The sequence below is a fragment of the Drosophila novamexicana genome, unplaced genomic scaffold, assembly GCF_003285875.2.
Source record: "Drosophila novamexicana strain 15010-1031.04,08,12 unplaced genomic scaffold, DnovRS2.1 tig00001062-arrow-arrow-pilon, whole genome shotgun sequence".
Classification (NCBI taxonomy): domain Eukaryota; kingdom Metazoa; phylum Arthropoda; class Insecta; order Diptera; family Drosophilidae; genus Drosophila; species Drosophila novamexicana.
The window spans coordinates 422,118-443,373 of NW_020824838.1; the positions used below are offsets into that span (position 1 = coordinate 422,118).

The window sequence follows — 21,256 nt, forward strand, 5'->3', positions numbered from 1 at the left end:
ACATGCATAACTTGAGGTTAGAATTAAGTAGCTCATCTACATTAAAATCGTTAGTCGTATTTTGTATGATTTGCAACCATTTTTTGTGTCTTCAACATTTTTCTTAACTTTGTTACATCTTTCATATCTTAGCTAAACGAAGAAATTAATGAAAATAATGATACAATATGCATGACTAAGTTAACAGTTACATTCCGATTTGACAGTAAGTTTAAACTCTGTGAGATCCTTAAGGTTTTTACTATTGTAAATATTCTTTAAAATTCAATCAGAACTATTTATTTTTCATTTTGAGCATCTTAACATTATAAATATTGCAGCTAAAATTACTGTATGCTCATTGAAAATGTTGAAAAAATATTAAGCTTAAAGAAAATACGCATTCCGCCAGCGGAGAATTTAAACTGCTGTCAAAGAAATCGAATTCAGCGATATTTTTTTTATAAAAAGCATAATTAAAATTAAAAAATTCATTATTTAATACATTAATATTAAACTGAATAGCTGAAGCATTTAATGATCCACACATACATTATATGGTATATGTATTTAAGCATGCATATTGCACTTTATAATATTTATTTAAAAACTACACATGTTATTTATTTTTATCAATCAACATCATTTATGCTATTAAACAAATTCATATACATGTATATATATATATATATATATATTTTTTTTTTGACATTATTTTTATATATATTTTTTTTTTAATTTTTCTGTTAGTCAATAAATACAATTGTTGAGTATAATTACGTTGAGTAAAGGGAACGTTCGTTTCATGTGGATTTTATATATTTTGTTTAAGTAGAGCATCTGAGAAAGAGGTAGCATGAATCGTTACATAAACCATTTAGTCACAAATACCGAGACGAAATTCAAATAGTGAGTGTGAGTGTGAGTGTGAGCTTTGAGTGCATTTAGCAACAGGTCGTTTAGGGGGGGAGGGAGGATTTCTTTATCGGAGGGTTGCACACACAATATGCCTGTCTTATAGCCAGCCATTAGGAACCGTCAATTTAGCAACTACTAACATCTAGTTAAACTCTAAAACTGTTTGCTGTATCTGTAACAGTGTCTGTCTGTGTTCGTTGTGTATCTGTATTTGTGTATGTATCTGTATCTGTATCTGCGTCTACATCTGCATTTGTATCTGTATCTTTAGCTGCTGTCACTTAATTAGCAAAGTGTGGATTTTTGTGCATGCGATAGATTAGACGCCAGGGTAGCCGTCCATTTGCATTTGCTGCTTCTAGGGTTCTGTCCATATCATCCATCGGCTGCTCGTTGGCCCAGTTCAAGTTAAGCTCATCCAACATTTCGTCTTGGTCCTCGCCGTTATCCTCTTGCTCCTCCTCCATGCCAGCCAGAAGGCTTGTTGCGCTTTTGCGATTGCCATTTAAATGATTTGTTTCGTTTGCAATTTCATTTCCGTTTGGCTGCTGATGTTTGGCCATGCCCTGGCCGAGGGCGCCGGCGTTTAGGGATTTGTTGGCATCGTCGAGCAGCTGCTGCTGTTTTGCCGGTGGCTGTAGAAAATCAAAAAACCGTGAGGCAGCTATCGCCGAGGAGGAGACGGGAGAGGCTGCTGCGTTGCCAGCGACAGAGCCGGCGACAGAGCCGGAGTCGGACTGCGGCCAGCCGTAGCTCCAGAGTTGACTGGGGAAATGCTGCTGCTGCAGCTCCTCGCGACGGAGCAGCTCACGCTGTCGCTCCAATTGCTGCTGCTGTTGCTGTTGCTGCTGTTGGTAGCGGCTGTTGCCCCAAGTCACCGGCTCCAGAAACACACGTTTACCCACGTTCTTCAGTATGGCCCGATTCAACTCAACCTGTGCGCAGGGTGTGAAAAGTAAAGAGGAAAAACGTTTGACATTATAGGAAATGAGTAGAGGGAATGTTGCGAGTAATTCGCAATGTGTGCCACGCCACAGCTCCTTGGGGATTCGCTCCACTTTCCGCCCCACATAAATAGCATAAATATTTAATTTATCACACTGTCAATTAGATTTATGCTCTAATTAAACAATTTTAATTGCATTTTAAACTTACAGTTTTCTCAGGTCTTAGTCTGTTTATTTCCTGTCTAAATTAATTTTCGCAAGACTGAATATATATTTCAGTGTTATATTTGCCGTATATTTAGAAATAATTTTGGTGAATTTAAATGCATCTGAATTGTTTGCAAAAAAAGTTTACTTGAATACTCCAAATAGTACGCTACGAATTGTGCGCAATGGAATCGCCTGAAAAGTATGCTATAATATATACTTACTTGAATCAGGCAAGAACCGTAAAATAAATACTCTGTGCAGCAAACTGTTTACTTCATCAGATATCTGTCGAGTATATGCCGTAGATTATATTTCTTTGTTATTAAGTTTCTTCTGCTCATAACCAACGACTTTAACATTTATAAGGCATAAAGATGATATTCAGATACTTATGGATATATACCAATAACCAAGGTAATATCTCAAAATATTATTTACTTTTGAGCGAAAATATTTGCTTTCTGTGGGACAAGAACAAACATACTCAATCAATTAAGTATCACAAGCTCTTTCAATCAACGATAAATTCGAAGGGAAATGGAGCCACAAAGCGATATTTATCGATTTTGGATAATTGTCAGAAGTAATGAAACTTGTTCTGCGTTTAATATAAAATATAGCTTGTGTTACTTACATTTACATTTTTTTCGTACCCTGAACCCATTAAAAATGGGTATAAGGGTATATTGTATTTGTGCAAAATCCAAATGTATGTAACAGGCAGAAGGAAGCATCTCCGACCCCATAAAGTATATATATTCTTGATCAGCACCAATAGCCGAGTCAATCTAGCCGTGTCCGTCTGTCTGTCTGTCCGTCTGTTCGTCCGTTCGTCCGTCCGTCTGTCCGTCTGTCCGTATGTATGAACGCAAGGATCTCAGAACCTATAAGAGCTAGAGAAATTTTAGATGCAGGTGCTCCTAGTGCCTGCGCAGATCGAGTTTGTTTCCGATAATTGACAGTTTAATCCGTTGCCAAGCAATCGATAAAAATCGATATCGATATCCTGTTTTTTGGGCAATTTCGGTAAATAATAAGAGCTAGAGTAACCAAACTTGACATATAGTTTCTAAAATAGAATATATATATGCATTTGATGTTGGAAGAAGAGGGTTCAGGGTATCCCCTAGTCGGGAGCTCCCGACTAGAACCTCTTACTTGTTTAAATTTGATTTTCATTTTTTACCATATTTTAATATATTCTAAATCGAATATTAATTATTCCCAACATTTATATATTCCTTTGTTCAATCATTATATTAAGTACAAAAGTATTATAGGTAATCACCGCATATAATTGTAAAAACTAATTGAATTTATACAATAGCTGAATTATCAATGTTCTTATCAGCAAACAATTTGCAGTTAGTAATCGGAATACCCCATAAGATAGTTGTTAAGTGCGACGTACATAGAAGTGATACACTTGAGGAATTGCAGTTCGTGTTGTTATGTTATGACGACTTAAATTGCTGCTAGATAATAGAAAAACAATTTAGTCACTTTTTGGGATATTCCCTGGAATGTCTGGGCGCGATAAGATTATACCAACATGTATCGCATGCCTGAGAATTCTGTTTTCCCACATGAGCGTAGTCTTATAAAAGCCACCAGGAAAGCCAAATGCTCAAACAGTTATAACCAACAATCCAACCATGAAATCTATAGTAATTACAGTGCTGGCAGCTAGCCTTTTGGTGGTGCTGGTAGCAGCCTACCCACAAAGGCTTGGCCACGACGGAGCAATTGAACAGCAGAGGCCACCACAGGAAGGAGCCGAGAACCAGCGGCCAGTGGGCCCTCCAAGCAGTGATGAGGACTCGAATGGTGAGTCCTTTGGGTTCGTTCTTAACTGATCTATTTTTAATTCTGGTATTCTATTAGAACGACCAGGCCATGGTCAGCGTCCTCCTCAGGACCAGAATCAGCGTCCACCGCAGGGACAACGTCCTCCTCACGACCACGAACAGGGTCCACCACACGGCCAGCGTCCACCACATGGACATCGCCCCACCCTACCGCCGCAGGAGGATAGCACCACACTTGAACCTGAAGATTCCACTACAGCTGAGCCTGAGAACTCCACGACCTTGGCGCCTGAGGAAAATACTACACTATAGAATACTAAATACTCTTAAGTATATGAAAATATTTCTTATTGAATACTTTATTAAATGAATCACCATTTGTTATTTAAGAACACGAGTTTTCCGCCTTTTCTACACCCAAAACTCAATTATTCGAGTGCACTGAAGAGTTTTCCTTTCACGGAGCTCGCATTCATGCAGCACTTTATGGTGTCCCTTTGACAAATCAATATACATATGATTTGACATGTGTAAATGGAGCGCACAGCCACTCCTTAGTCGGGATCTCTGTTCGAGAGGCACCCAAGGGCCAAATCGTTTGAATTCCTGCCATTAAATCGTTTGATTTTCTTGCCACATTTTACCTAACGCTGTGGGGTGCATCAACATTTTGGTAACCAAATAAATTTCGCTTTGTTGCCATGGTGAAATATTTATATTATACGACGCGTTGGTTTCCCCATACACGCAAACGGGATGCCACTAAGCCTTTGCTTGTTGGCTGCCAACAGCCTTAAGCTCCAGAAGCTTTTTATTTTGTACCCTGTACATGGAAAATATTTGGTATGTTGTATTATATGGCTTCAAAGAAGTTTTCTTAAGTTTTAAGCCAAGGCCCAAATGGTGTTCCTTATAAAAATTTGGTTTAGTTTTGAACATGTTGTGGATATCCAAGAAGCATATTTCTTATAGATTCGATTAAGGAAATGTTTTATTAATATTTAAGCGAGTGTATAGGTCAGTTCTCAGGCTATATTTGCGGAGGTCAGAGGGCATCTTCAAGTCATTCACACCCATTCATACTTTCCTGCTTATATCAGCTTTCCTTTTGTTATCTACCTATGTGTTATTTACATGGCTAGCATGCGGGCTTTTCAATGCCCAGCGATAAGATGCGCCTTTGGGCGAGTGTCTGACAATGGACCGCAACGTAACGAGAGACGGGCAACAGGAAAATGGGAAATGGAAAGCGTGAGACGACCTTGCCACTGGCTAGGCATTTGACGCTTATTTGCAAATACATAAATTTATTGTTCTTTTAGCTGCTCGCTAAATGAAAAAAGTTTACGCAAAACGATGCGCATGACCTTTTAAGTTTCTTTCCAACTATTTTCTTTTTGCCATTTGCAACACAAATTTTGATTAGCTGCAACAATTTTCCATTTACATCAAATCGCACTTTCAACTCGCAACTGCCAGAGAGTATAAAATAAAATTGTGCTTTGCGTTGGTTTTTCCTTTGTTTATCTTGCAGGTTGAATGGAACAAAACTGAAAAGTTTTCCTTGTGCTCATTTGCGCTTATTAAAAATACCAAAGTGGACAATGGTGGCCAACTCAGACCACACTCTTCACTCCTCACCTGCCGTGTGTTCTCCTTCATCTGTCTGCGCGCTATTTCCAGCAGCAGCCGCTGGCGCAGCACATCCAACGGATTGACAATGGACAGCGACGGTTTATTTCGCTTCACCAGTGAGTACTCAGCCTGAAAGAAGACAAAGAGGGGGATAGATCCATTTATATGCATTCATTTTCAACTTCTGATTGCACCGCATAAGAAGTTCTTAATACAAAAAGTTTTCAAGTTAGCAAATGTTTGACTTGGTTAAACAGTTGTCTGAAAGAAATATCAGCATGAATGGCAAATTTATAGAAGCTATAAAAAAGTCATTCATGGACTTCATAATAATACATATAATGAGAAGGAAAGAGGGAGAGGCTAAGAGAGAGGAAAATAAAAAAATTTTCTAGTTGTAATCTGTTTTGATTTTTATAATAAAAGAAGATATTTCCTAAGAAAAATTTCCTATCCATAAAAATCATATCGACTATAAAAACGAATTTCTCAAAATTACACATTCTGTGAAATCTATGATCCCAAAATTTGTTCTATTATAAGGAGAAAGTGAAACTCGGAACACATTAAAAAATATTCAGATATCATGCGCCGACATTCAAATTATTGAATGTCAATTTAGTAAATGAGTTTTAAATGATCAGATGATTAATCATTTTGCGTGATGGGTAAGCCCCTCTCACTGATAAGCGCTTCCGTGGAACTACTTCACTTTTTTCTTATATTTTTATTTGCCTAATTAAAAAACATAATGTGTTATATGTTCTCGCTGTGTTTGCAGGCACATAAATAAATATTTACAATAATTTGCAAAGTCGCACAGCTTTCAGATACCAAATAGGGTAAACAATGCAATGCAGATAACAACGAAAAATTCTAGATGATTTCTGAGTGACTAATGAAAGAAAACACGTAAAGGAATCATGATCAGGGCCAGACATAAATGTTGAGTGTGGGAAATTCTTTTATCAAATGCTAATATGGAGTATTTATACGTAGGAAAATATATACATATGTAGATTACAATTTTAAGATATGGATAAGATATAGTGAGGCACTTAATAGTTATCAAAATAATTTTTATCGATATTTAGATAAAAGTTGATGGTTTGATTTAAATATTGATGTTAGCTCAAATGCAACATAAGTGGTATTACAATGGACGGCATTTGGGCTTATGTAGAATTATCTTTGAATGCGTGTGTTGTCCTTAGTTCAATAAACCTAGTCTGTAGAAGTAAAAGGTACTTAAAAGCTGTCGTAGCAAACTAAAGGTACGCTCTTTCATTTCAATCTGATAAGCCTTGAAAAATGTTAACGCCCCCAGCTATCAAGTCAACCGAATTTTAACGCATTCCGATTGGTAATTCATTATCGATTACTCAGCCCATCCATAGACCCCGCCAATTGAGTTGCGATAAAGCCAAACTGAATATGGAAAATAACCGAAGGTTCGACAGTTGCCAAACAGAGTACTATCTTAAATCTTAACCTTGTATACTTTACAACGGAAAATAATTTGAGGTTAAAGGAAACCCTAACCTGTCCAACTCAAGTCACCAAGGCGTTAACCAGTTCATCATCGAAAGATTAACATAATCTATTATTCGAATAAAATAAAAAATACACAATTGAAAACAAAATCCCCAAACAAATCAGCAGAACACGTATTGCTACACGCAGACCTGTCGGTGGTTAGTACGAAATGAAATTTACTTTATTTTCTTTTTTTTTTGCCGTTTTGCTTATCAGCCACTATAATTGAGATTGCGATTAGATAATATTTTGTAGTGAATGGACAGAATGTCTGAGAGCCATGGTAACTGCGCTGACAATGACCACCTGCTTTCTTCATATAAAAAGCCGTTCTATACTCAGTGCCGATTAGTATACATCGAACAATAGCAAAATGAAGGTTCTAACAATTGCGGTATTCGCGGTTCTCTGCGCCGTGGTCCCTGCCAGGCCCAATGGCTTTGGTTGGGGACGCTACCATGGAGGCTGGGCAGGAAATGTTCAGCGTGGCGGCTGGAATGGCAACGGTGATCAGTGGCATGGTAACTCAGGTAGCTGGGGCAACAATTTGGATCATGGCCGCTGGAATCGTAATGGGGATAGATGGCATGGCAACTTTGGCGGTTGGCATAGCGATGTCAACGGTTGGCATAGAGACGAGCGCTGGGAGCATCATAACAAGCATGAAATTCGCACTGAACAGCCGCCAGCACCGCCAAGCACTCCAGAACCTCCAGAATCAACGCCTGAGGAACCCCAAACGCAATCCACCCAGGCCCCGGAAGAGTCAACCCCAGAAACGCCAGAGAAATCTACCCAGGCACCAGAAGTATCTACGCCTGATGTACCTGAGGAGACTACTCCGGCGCCAGAAGAGCCCGTAGAAACCACTAAAACCCCAGAGGAACCAGAGGATTCAACAACCGAAGGTTCGGGTGACCCTGACGAAACCACTCAGGCACCAGAAGACCCAACTGAGACTACCCAGACACCCGAAGAGCCTGAGAAATCAACTAAGGTACCCGAAGAACCGACAGAAACTACACAGGCACCCGAAGAGTCTACCCAGACACCCGAAGAGCCTGAAGTGTCTACCAAGGGAACAGAGGAACCTGAAGAGTCAACCACGGCACCCGAAGAGTCTACCCAGGCACCCGAAGACCCTGAAGTGTCTACCAAGGGAACAGAGGAGCCTGAAGAGTCAACCAAGGCACCCGAAGAGTCTACCCAGGCACCGGAAGAGCCTGAAGTGTCTACCAAGGGAACAGAGGAGCCTGAAGAGTCAACCAAGGCACCCGAAGAGTCTACCCAGGTACCGGAAGAGCCTGAAGTGTCTACCAAGGGAACAGAGGAGCCTGAAGAGTCAACCAAGGCACCCGAAGAGTCTACCCAGGCACCGGAAGAGCCTGAAGTGTCTACCAAGGGAACAGAGGAGCCTGATGAGTCAACCAAGGCACCCGAGGAGCCGGCCGAGACTACCAAGGCACCCGAAGCATCAACGACCGAGGGTTCCGGCGAATCCGCTGAGTCAACGACTGAATCAGTGGAGGGCAGCGGATCGGCAAGTGCATAAGTACTCCCTAAGAAGCACAAGTAGGAATTTAATTATAAGTTCGATGTAACGTGAAGATAGCAAAAGAAGGCAATTGAAAACCAAGTGATGGTTTTTTTGTATAGTTAAGGAACGAAATGATATGTTATTATAAGTAGTTGGTTTTATTCTAATTATACGATTGAGAAATCACATATTCCACACTTTACTTTAGACTACTTTTCAAAAAGGCACTCGAAAAGATTAAAACAAAGAATTTGTCCAGACTTTCAATTCGTTATGTCAACATGACATTATCATAATGCCTAGAGCACTCAAGATAAGTTACCAAGTAGCTTTCATAAAAAAGTTAATGTTTCTCGTTGCTATTTTAGCTTTTTAATCGTTGAACAATTGTCAGTTCCGATAGATCGCACAATGTTTCCAACGTAGCCCTTATCTCAGCACATAAAACAATAAACCGGGTCTATTAGTCATGCCATTCGATCGATTTATATTCGCACTATGGCAATGGAAAACTTTCTACGTAAGCATTTAGACTGCATTAGTTGCGAGAATTATTTGCCCAATGCCAATAGATTGGCATAACCAACTGTCTTGTTCTATTGACCCGGGGCAACTGTTCAAATAAGCGACAGCTGGAGTTGGGCTTATAAAAGAGCGTTTGCAGCCAATGCAATTAACAGTTAATCATGAGAGCTATTACATTAGCCATCTTTGCCGTCTTGTTTGTCGCCGTTTTGGCGCAGCGCGGTCCCGGCGGCCAGGGACCACCGGGTCGTCCAGGTGGACCACCTGCTCAGGGACCACCGCGTGGTCCGCCCGGATACGGACCACCACGTGGCCCACCCGGACATGGGCCATCGCGTGGACCTCAGCAGGATGATGATAATGACGATGACAATGATGATAATGACGATGATGATAACGATGTCAATAACGATGACGATAATGATGAAGATGCTGATGATGATGCAGATGAAAACGATGATAATGATGATGATGATGATCAGGATGAAGATGCTGACGATGACGCTGATCAGGATGCTTAGAACTTCGATGTACTAAAATACGGTTCCCAATTGTCCTTCTTTCAAAATGTCATTCTGTAAAGAACATTTTTTTTTTGACTTCTAATTTGACGTATTTTTAATTGATCTTAGGGCAAATAAACAGTGCGGTGTCTTGGTTCATTGAGAAAATCGAATATAGTTCCATGATTGTTATTTGGTATCTAAAGCAGCTGCAATAATTAATGGAAGTGCAGAGCACAGAGTATCAGCTATTCATCAAAATCTTTTATGCACAGTTTCAGCCCAAATTGTTATAAATTGTTTTAACAAACTTGCCGCATAAGTTTCAATTTGGCTAAAATATTTACACTGGAAAACTTTTAGCTCGGCCTTAAATAGTTTTCATTGTTTTGAATGCTCGACCGGATAAAATATTCACAATGCAGCCAAATGGCTGATAAAATATGATAGCCCTAACGAAAAGTGAATGCATGAATATGAAGACCACATTCCCAGGTGTTGAGTGGCCCAGAAGTTGGTCCTTTGAAATGCTCATCAGCTAAGCTGTCGGTTTGACAGGTGTTGGGCGCATACCTCCAGGTATTCAGCTCTATTGTTCACAGAGGAACGCACACGTTGGCCAAATTAAACAGCATGAAAACTTGAACTTTTCTTGTCAACTTTGTTTGGCGATTTATTCGCGCTGTAAAACAACAAAGCTACAAGTTTTATTTATCTTCTTGTCAAATGTAATAAACAAGGTAATAATATGTTTTGTTTACTTCTTGTTTACAAGTTTTTTTTTCGCCTGTCTAATGAAGCGTGCATAAATCGTTATTAAAAATTTTCCATTGAACAAATTCAACAAGGAACAAAAAATAAATTGGGAATCCATTTTTATACATTGACTAATTTGTTTGTTTTACAGGCTTTTCAATCTTCATGTTTGGTCGGTGGTCACGCTTCACGGTCTGTCGATAAGATAAGTTGGGAGTATTTGGAAAAAATGCGTTTCACTTGCCAATAACATTGAGAGTTCTTCCATTATTTCAAATTTATTGCGTCTCTGGCAGAAATCAAGAGCTATTTCATCGGAAATCCTACTTCAATAATTGTTATCTGATAAAAAAAAACTTACCAGGAAACTCTGATGCATTCTGTGAGAGCTAGGTAAATTAAGTTGCGATAAGATACTTAGTTAAATGGGGCTACTGTAAGCTAACTGCCTTATATAGTAGATATTAAATAAAGATTTATAATATGTATTGCTTGGCCTTAGCTGTAATAACAAGTTTCGAAGCCTTGGACTTAAAAGGTTGTAAAGCGCACAATTAAATGTCTTGCAAAATGTTTTTTAAAATAGTTTTTGATTTTGACTCTTTTTTGAGTCCGATTTTTTCCAAATTTTAAATGAAGTAGAAGAGCCCACGTATAAAATTTGGCTTAAGATTCCTACATATTTGAGTAGTGTGTCTAAGAAGGGGAGCTTTGGCCTACTGTTATTCAAAATTCCAAAAACTTTTATAAACTTTATCACAAATTGTAATAACTCTATTGCTATGGCTTAACTATATACAGGTATATTATGTATAAGGTTAAATACGTTATATTTTATTTTAAGTGAGATTAAAAAAAGCATTTGTTTTTCGGGTTTTCCAGTCAACTCTTGTAAATGAAATGCATACAGATAAATGCTCTGATGGCAACATCAAAGCATTCATCAATTTTTTTTTCACCTTTAAAAAGTCCAATGAAATATGAGACCGAAAACAAAAAACTCTCACAAAAATGAGCGACAACTGGTGAAAGCCACAAAAGGCAGGTGAACGAGAATTAAAAGTTGTTAGGGCACGACTTACTCACCTGTACGGCCTGTGCATCCAGATAGTCCAGCGGATATCCGCTGGCATAGCCCGCGCCGCCAGCTGCTGCTGCTGCTGGTGTTGAGCCACCGCCTGCACCACCAGCATCACCAGCACCACCACCACCCGCTGCTGTTGTCGCCGCACCCCGCTGTGCGGTACAAACGAGCCTCGTGGCGCTGAGTAAAGTCAATAGCACCGGGCAAAACCACGCTGTGGCTTTCATCATTCTGCAATTGAACAAAAAAATGTAAATAAATAAATAAAAACAATAATATTTGCATGCAAAATCAACGGATGCATGAATCGGGCGATTAACAGCATGCCGAGCCACAAATTGCATAAAATTACATGAAAATCGAATTTTATCGTTTTGCTTGAATAATTGCATACTGAACCGACCCTGACCCATCATCTGGAAGCATCATTTTTTATGTTGTGCAAAAATCTAGCGTCAAAATGCATATCTCTGTAATCTATAAAATATGCATTACCTGAAAATACCTGAAATGTAATACAATTTTTTATCAAAAAGGTTTGACGAGTAAGCTAATCAATTTGATATATTCGATAGAAACTTTTTCTAAAAAAAAAATAAATTAAATTAAAAAAAAAGTGTACATATTTGTAAAATGAGAATTCCTGAATTTCAATTTTTTCTTTCTTTATAGAATATGCCCATATGCTTCAACATTTCATAGTCTAACTATTTATCCGTGTGTTTTTATACTGAATTTAATTTCGAAACTTCAACAAAATATGGTTGGTTGATAAAAAAAAACTTGATTTTAACGGCCTAACAAGTAATAAATGCTATATACATATACTGCGCTTTGTTTAATAATATGCTCGCTTAGCTCTTTTCCTCACGAGCTTCTTTATAATTTACAAGCAGCTTGTAAACTTATTACTTCTACTGACCGTTAATGTGAAATCTGTAGAAGAGACAAAATGCTATTTCATTTTTAATTACTTTAAATAGTCGGCTAAGCAGCTATATATTTATACTAAAAGATCTGTTTAAAACTTGTTACATTTCGATTTACCAGTTCTGACACCTACACATGTTGAGCTTTTATAACATTTATTATTTCGTGCGCTCTCTCGCACAACAACAGTTAAGAGCATAATTCAGGGGCAATCTATCAACATCAGGGAATATTTATTGTTAGAATATATGTATATAAAATATATAAGTACGCAACGTATCTGGAGTTTGACATTGATATTGCACGTTGCAAGCGTGTCGTGAATATGTGAGAAACGCTGCGTGGAAATACGCAACCTTTTGACATCGTGAAGTGTACTTATAATTTATGGCTCATGCACATGCATGACCTCTTCTAACCCCACATTCAACTGAACTGAACACTTTAGCTGGATGGACTCGCCAAATGACTCTGCCCAGCGACAGCGAAACATAAACGTAATGTGTGGAAATAACATAAACAGATGGAAGGATCTGACGAGCTGCGGTTGGGTTGCGGTTGGGTTGAGATGAAGATGGACACGCTGTGGAGCAGTGAAGTGTATAGAAACTGACAGAATGAGGCATCATAAGAATGCAGCTAACCAAAGGGATTCCATTTGTGGCCACAGGACAATTTGTGCGCCAGCTTGATTATGCAAACAAAACTTAACAATTAGCTTTCGGCTTTAGACTATAGACAAAATACCCTTGCGGACTTTTAGCAAATGTGCAATTAATTTTCATATTTAAAAGAGTTTATCTTAAAAACAGACTAGTTCCAGTCGATTGTTCATAAGAGAGGTTCAATATGTGGCATTAATAAGATTTTTTTATTTTTCATAAAGAAAGATTTAAAAGGGGAAGACAAGTTAACAAAGAGACAAATTGACAGAACTAACTGGCCAAATCAACTGGACTTGTTGTAGTTGCCAGCTCTTATGTGTTACACATTGCATTACAAATTTATAATAGCCCACGGGCAGAGTATAAAGGGACGAATTGTATACAAAATCTCAAAAGTCCAATGACTTGAAATTGGCTTACAATTTCCGCTTGACCTTAGAGCAGGAAAGGGCATACATCTCTAGTCGCTATCGCTATCTATAAATAGATGCAAAAACTGTGTAAATACAGTTTTGGAAGCGCTGTGGCTTTGCCGAGTGCCTATTTTTGCAAACCCTAAATGGGTTGGGCGCATGAAAATTGATTTTGCCTTCACTTGGTGCCCACTGTAACTTCCTCTCATTTATTCATCGTCACATCCTTTGACTATTTCGAATAGCTTTCAGCAATGTTTATGAGGGCTCCCATTGACGCACAAAAATATGTACTTTCCTGTGACCCGCATACACATATTTATTAATGCGCTTTGTTATGGTCAGCAAAAAGCTTTAATATTGTACAAACTGCACTCACTTTCTATACATATAAACATATCTCGAGTTTAAGGTCCAACTGTTAATTGAAATTCGGCCAAATGTCAGTCTCAAGTTATCGTGCGTCATCTGTCTGTTAGCTGCTCTTTGAATTGTCATCAAATCGAGATAAGTTCTTTTTTTTTCTTTTCAATTATAACATGAGATTGCAGCGTTTACTTCGTGACGTATACGCAACGGGCTTTGTGTTTAGTTTCTGTTGCATACTTTTGGGCGCAAACAGAAACCTTTTGATATTATAAATTTAGTCAGATCTCTTGGCCTTAATTGTGTTCAGAAAGCAACTGGCTTGCGGTTTATAATATAATTTTGCTTAAATATAATATTATTTAATGGATAAATGGTAAAAGTTATGGCATTTTTTAATAGACAATAGGAAGTCCCTTAGTGAAATGAAATACGTAGTTCAGGTAGTTTGAAATTATTGTAAGAAACGAAAAACATGCGTATAAAATAATAATAATAATAATAATACATAATATTAATAAAAATAATAATAAATTATAATAATAATAATAATAATAATAATAATAATAATAATAATAATAATAATAATAATAATAATAATAATAATAATAATAATACATAATAATAATAATTTCTAATATCTTATTGCACGCATTAAATAAATAGTTATCGAAAGGTAGGGCACAATTTATTCCATTTGCTTCTACTATCTTTATACCCTAAACCCATTAAAAGTGGGTATAAGGGTATATTGTATTTGTTCAAAATCCAAATGTATGTAACAGGCAGAAGGAAGCATCTCCGACCCCATAAAGTATATATATTCTTGATCAGCACCAATAGCCCAGTCGATCTAGCCATGTCCGTCTGTCTGTCTGTCTGTCTGTCTGTCCGTCCGTCCGTCTGTCCGCCTGTCCGTCTGTCCGTATGTATGAACGCAATGATCTTAGATCCTATAAGAGCTGAAATTTTAGATGTAGGTGCTCCTAGTGCCTGCGCAGATCGAGTTTGTTTCCGATAATCGATAACTTCCTCCGTTTCCAAGCAATCGATAAAAATTATTATCGATATCCTGTTTTTTGGGCAATTTACATATAGCTTCTAAAATAGAATATATATATGCATTTGATGTTGGAAGAAGAGGATTCAGGGTATCCCCTAGTCAAGAGCTCCCGACTAGAAGCTCTTACTTGTTCCTCTAACTTATTTATTTTACCTTTGCACCCCTGGCCATCAAACACTGAGCTCTAGTAAAGCTGAGCTGTCAGCGTAAGCCTTTGGCGCAAATCTCTGGATGTTTAACTATTTGGGAAGCTTACGACACGCCCACGAGACATATGTAAGTAACTGTAATAAGTGGCAGCAATGACATTTGGGATTCGGGCAACTGTCATATTTGGGGCCATTTCATGTGCCAGGATTTGCGAATGTTAGGGAATATTCGAATATTGAAATGTTGACAGCAGCTGCATGAGAGCAATATTCATAGATGTGTCAATTCTGTGCGCTCCTGTGCTCTATTGGAGCCAAAAAATGTTGAGAAAATACCATTCGTCGGCCGCCTAAAATGAAATTACATTGTTTAAATGCCAGCATACGAAAATAGCTGCATTTGAAGTTTAGCAAATAAATATATTTTGTTTGAGCGTTAAACAATGCTTGGCATGATATGCCCTAATAAAAACTGCCCTGCCCCACTGTGTGCCCCACCTGCTCCCCCTGTTTACGGTTTCGATAAATAAAGGGACTGCCCCACTGAGAAATCGTGATTGCCTGCAGCGATTGTGCCTACGAATTCGCTCGCTTTTATCTGTGCTGTAAATACAATCAAAAAGTATGCATTAAAATATAAAATAATATATAAAAAATATAAAAAAATAAGACAGCAAAAGTCTTGTCGTCTATTTGCATTTAACATGTATGCAAATAGCTGCGAAGTTGGGCAAAAGTTTCGGTCGATAAAAAGATTTTTACAAGCGAACAATTTGATTTGCCCGCTGATCCATGGAGTGAATAAATGGGCGAATGAATGTTTTCACTGCTACTCAATGTTGTGATTCAATTGCAATGCTGTGATTTAATCGTCTTTCAGCCCAGCCTAGCGGGTATGATGGACTAGTCACATATCCATTGGCAGGCAGAAGACTTATTTGAGGCTATTTCCTATTCGTTTATTAACCAAAAGTCCACAATTGAACGGGTACTTGCGACTATTAGGTAACTATTATCATAAAGGTATACAAAAGATATATTAAATGAATAAATGAATGTTTTTTTAATCTCTAGCACATCACATATTTAACTTCCTGCCGCCTTACCAGAAACCGTCAGGATATAAAATATAATTTAAATATCCTTTAACAACAACAAATAATTCACTACACTAAAGGTATATGTATTAATCTATCGATTTATACACTTTGCAAAAAGTTGACGGGGTAAAAAAATGATTTTGTAATTATTATCAAATATTTCCCTCTCTAAAATATACCAGAGTATACCATATTCGTATCTACAAAATAAGCCTTACACTTAAAATGCACAGCAGCAAAGATTTTTAAATTAAATACAATATCGAATTGGAAATGTTGCCGCAAGTCTTTCAATTACGATCTTAAACAATCTTTTATGAGCGCCAGCAAACGTGACCTATCGCCGTGCTCTCCTTGATAGAAGTAGCAGGACGGCAAGTTTTCGTAGCCAATCAAAAGTGGAAAATTCTCTTCAAATCTTGTTTACAATCTATTAAATTACAGGCTCAGGACACAGGACGAGCACAAGGAGCCGCAGCAGAAGTTGCCGAACAATGTGAAAATTACATAAAGGGAACAACTAATTAGCTAGCTAGTGTCTTCCATTGGGAATCTGTCAACTAAACAAGCCATTAATTCCATCCTTTTATATAAAAATTCAAATTAAAGGCCATATTTTGCCTGCGAAGTTGAATTCCATTTCTGGTGCTTGGCATTTTATAAGTCGCCTTTGCTTGCATGAGCTGCGATTTTATACATTTTCTACCACCAGCAAATTAATCGCCTACAAATAATGAAATTGGCCAATGTTCCTTTACCAATGGGCATCTATAAATTAAGCCTCAGGCATAATTAATTGCAAATCATTTCATTTAACTGATGCTTTCTTTCGGGTTAAGCTTTGTGCCTCAAACAAATGTAAATTGGCATTAAATTAAATGGGTACAAAATGCACGCAAAAGTTCAAAATCTTTAATATTTTTTTTAATTATAAATGATTAATTATCAAATGTAACTTCTTTTAAAAAAAGGCGATTAAACTTTCTCAATTCCTAAACGATTTATTTGATATATTCACAATATTTGATACTTAAAGTGCATTCTAGATTAACGCAAAAAAGGGTTAAGTTCTTTGTCATGTTTTTAAGAACGGTTTATTTTTTGCTTGATTTAACGTAAGTCTGTCTTAAAAAAAAAAATATAACTATATGATGCTTTCTTTGATCTGAGAGTTATTAAGAAAAAATCATGCTCTACTTATTCTAAAAAAAGATCTTCTCAGCAAAGATTAAGAGTTTGACTTTAATCTTCTTGAAGTCCCTTGCAAGAGTTCTTATATCGATCCATTTTGTTTCAAAAGTTCTCATCTGTAGCTTTTAATCGCAACATTACAAGAAGAATGTAAGCTTTTTGCTATTTTCAAAAGAATTTTTAAGCTCATTTTTAATATTAATAAAATTTTTAACTCTGATTAACTCTTTTTCACTTTTCACCATATTTTACTTTTTTTTTAATACAATTCCAATTCATTTTTAAATAAAAATAGATGCGAACTCTGATTTATTCTATTCCACAATTTAATCGATATTTTACTTTTTTAAGTTTTTTTAATTCATTTTAACTTAATTAGCTTAATATATTTGGCAAATTAAAATAGTAATACATATTCTTCTCATATTTATCGACAATCTTTTCAAAAGATATAATGACTTTTACCCACCAGTTATGTTGATATGGACAAATCCACCAAAATGCAAATCGTTCGCTTGATAACGCGTTAAATGACACTAAAGTGCGAATAAGTTTCGATTATTTTATTTTTCTGCCTGTTTGGTAACAATTTTCTCACATAAAAACGGTAGCACCTTATCAATTTGGTAATTGGCCGGGAAAATATTTCGTTTGATCTTAACACTGGGTAAATATTTATGGTTTTCAAGATTTGCGACTTGGTGGCCTATTAAATTGGCTCACAAATTTTATTTTATGTGCTCACGCGCGACGGCACTTAAACCAAATGAGACAAGAGAAATTTTGAAATTTGAATATTTTGAGTATTTCTTGTTTGCACAAAATTATATTGAAATTCAAGTTTTAACTGGGGGCTATAAAGAAGGTCTTAAGGACCTGGTCCTGTTCTGACGGAGCTGGGCTTTTTCTGTTTTTTTTTTTTTTGGGCTGTGTCCGAGAACGCAACAGGCTGACGACGAGCGAAGAACTCAGAGCTCGAAGCGTAGGACGCTTGTTTTTATATTGCAAGGCAAGGACGCTGAGCGCTACACGAAGTGCCACAACACGAAGCCGAGCAGCAACGACGACAGGACGAGCACCAGGACGAGGACAAAGCCTCAACATTTCGCCACGCGTCTAGTTATGAATGAAACCATGCGGCACGCACCTCCGTGGGTGGCTTCACATGTTGCCCCAAACAAAAACTGTGGACAATGGCAGTTACAGGTACAAAATTCAAACGTTCGCATGTTGCCACAGGAGCTAACGGCAACTGTTGCCAACTGTGAGTAAACAACATGTTGCAGCAACTTTTGACCACCGATTTTTGTTTGTTTTCCAAGTCCACTTTGTCTTTTAATTATCGAACTCAATTAATATTTAATGAGTTTTTATTTGCACATCAATTGTTTGTTTTCTTTTTTAAGCCATGTGAAAGGGTTCGACATGGAGCCAACCTTATGGCCATGTGGCTAACGGCTTTTGACAGTTCAGTCGCGGATCATCATTCAGGTGTGAAATTGCACGCCAGTCATTTTTATTTCTGAAAAAAAAAAAAAAAACGAAACAATCCAGGTGTTTAAGTGAGAGTATGAAAGTGTGAGTACTTAAGAGATGTTCTTTTCATGTCGAACAACATTTTTAAGGTGGTTAAAAATTATTATGCAAATAATTGTAGATGGGTATTCTTATGTTAAAAACCCGCATTTTAGCATATTAAACATTAATTAAAATTTTGATGTTTTTGGTCATAAAAAAATATATTACATAACAGAAGAAACTTAATCGTGACTTGTCTTGTGTTAAATTTCAACACTCATGTTTGAATCTAAAAACCAAAATAAATTTAAAGGAAAAAATTAGTTTTTTTCTTTTTAATGGTTTAATTAAATTTTAAAAGAAAAGTAATAATAAACAGAAAGAATATGCAAACATATTTATATAAACACCATATGCTGCACCATATGCTTGGTTACAAATAGAGCAAATAAGTTGATCCTGAGGGAATCCCATTTATAATTCTTTTAGGAATTCTCCTCGATGCACTTGACGATAGCATTGTGCACATCTTTCAACTCATGCGTTTTATGGATATTGGCTTGTGCCTGGCCCTCGTTCCGATTTAACCTTTTGCTCAAATGAATTGTCAAAATGTCGCCGCAACAGTGTTGCCACCATTCATCAGAATGCGAAACACATTGCCCCCCCCCCCCCCCCCCCCCCGCCTGTTCCTCAACAGCTTTGTCATCCGTTTTAATCGCTGTCAATGGGTGTCCGAGTGTAATTAAACACGTGGGCCGAGTCCTGTTACCCGTTGCCAACGCCAACTGCTGCTGTTGTCCTTTGTGTTAACCATTTGCCTTGCGGCTGATTGAAATCTGTCAAAAAGTTGCTGACGCTTTACAGCACTGACTACCACTTCACATATGACGACTCTGGGAGGGTGTGTGTGTGTTGGAAATGGTTATTTATTATGATAATCTGATGTCGTAAAAGCAGTGAAAAACTAGTTATCTATAATTGAGTTCAAATGGTTAAGAAAATACTTATGCGACTAAATTGGAATAGAAACTGATGATCAATCATTAGATATACTAATAATAGCTGAGGAGCTCATATTGTGAGTATATTAAGATGTTTGGATGCTGGAAATTAGCGAATGGCGGTGTTGGTAAGTTGTTAAAAAGATTTGAGATGACATTAAGAAGATTGTAGAGTATCTTAGCAAATACTTAAAAAATAAACGCAACTAATGAATAGCACTAAAGCTTTTTTACGCTTTAATATGGTTTCAAAACGTTTCAAACTTTGTATTGAGTAAAAAAGATCTCCAGAAGTTTTTTTGTGCTTTCAAAGCTTTTTAAATGCATAAAATACTGGTTAAATACGCTTTGACAAACAAACTTATCTTAAACAACCATAGAATCCAGCCAAAATGACCATTAAATATAAGCTAGGAATAACTTTTGCACATTTAACTAAGCTTCTGCAAGTTGTAATCCCTTTCCCCTGCCCACACTTAAACAGCTCAGACGAACAAAAGTTTGCCAGCTCAAGTGGTGTCAAAGTTAAACATTTTCATTAGCCTGGGCCAACAATTTGATCGTCAGTCAATAGCCGTCAAGCAATAACAGAATCATTAACACTGATGAAACACTCGAGCTGGCTGAGATAAACTCATTAACATGTTGATTAAAATCACGACAAAGTTCAAATCCCCGCGCCCGACCACCCTTCGAGTCTCAATCTTTTGTTTGATTTGCGTAATAAGTCAATGGGGAGCCTTCTCGCAATGAGGCGACAATTTCTAATTGCGCAGCGTCGATTTGACAAGCGTTTAAACGGTAAACGTCACTTGGCTCAATTATGCGTGTTAATGTGGCCCCTCACACCCACCCAACACCCTCCTTCGCAGCCGGCAGTCTCTGGTCGCAGTGTCAAGGAACCTGAGGGTCATCTTGACAGCTGCTGTCGATAAACATAAGCAATTATTAAATTTATGACGTGCTCCCAAACTGCCTACATGGCATTTCATATATGAATAGGGTTTAATTGATTAACAAGACACCGCACTGTGCACTCTAAGAATTCAAATTCTCTCAAGCTATCTACTAAATTTCAATATTTCAGCAGAGATTAACTGCTTGGCTGATTAACTACTGTGCCGCGAACCCAAATCGCTTGCAAATCTTAAATTGACTTTAGGGGCTTCTTTGTAATAACAAATTGTTTCTGGCTCAAACTTTTTGTATAGTTAATTTCATTTGCATCGTAATTTTTGAGCAGCTTTTGCTTTCGCTCTTGCCTGTAGAAGAAGCGCCATAAATGAAACCGAGTTACAGCCAAGTTAAGCAAAAGCAGGCAGAGAAATCCCCTTAAACTTGGCCAAGAGCTAAGCGAAATGTTAACTAAGAAAGCCACAAGAACAAAAGGCAAAAAAGAAAAAACTTTTCTGCTTGGAC

The 21,256-nt window shown here is 37.4% G+C and overlaps 3 protein-coding genes across 4 annotated transcripts; 2 read left to right on the forward strand and 1 right to left on the reverse strand.

The window, feature by feature from the left end:
• Positions 1-737: 737 nt before the first annotated feature.
• Positions 738-18,180, reverse strand: LOC115766165. Its single transcript, XM_030710008.1, has 4 exons — positions 17,785-18,180; positions 11,441-11,669; positions 5,504-5,626; positions 738-1,832 (listed from the first exon to the last, which is right to left on the reverse strand). Exons 2-4 carry the CDS (start codon positions 11,666-11,668, stop codon positions 1,179-1,181), a joined length of 1,005 nt encoding a protein of 334 aa, XP_030565868.1. The 5' UTR covers position 11,669; positions 17,785-18,180; the 3' UTR covers positions 738-1,178.
• LOC115766166 (proline-rich proteoglycan 2-like) lies at positions 3,709-4,225 on the forward strand. Its single transcript, XM_030710009.1, has 2 exons — positions 3,709-3,881; positions 3,939-4,225. Exons 1-2 carry the CDS (start codon positions 3,710-3,712, stop codon positions 4,172-4,174), a joined length of 408 nt encoding a protein of 135 aa, XP_030565869.1. The 5' UTR covers position 3,709; the 3' UTR covers positions 4,175-4,225.
• LOC115766164 (proteoglycan 4) lies at positions 7,407-8,778 on the forward strand. Of its 2 annotated transcripts, XM_030710007.1 has the most exons (2): positions 7,407-8,367; positions 8,449-8,778. In XM_030710007.1, exons 1-2 carry the CDS (start codon positions 7,407-7,409, stop codon positions 8,583-8,585), a joined length of 1,098 nt encoding a protein of 365 aa, XP_030565867.1. In that variant the 3' UTR covers positions 8,586-8,778. The 2 variants fall into 2 exon arrangements, with proteins under 2 accessions (XP_030565867.1, XP_030565866.1); XM_030710006.1 differs by having other exon boundaries at positions 7,407-8,773.
• Positions 18,181-21,256: the final 3,076 nt, after the last annotated feature.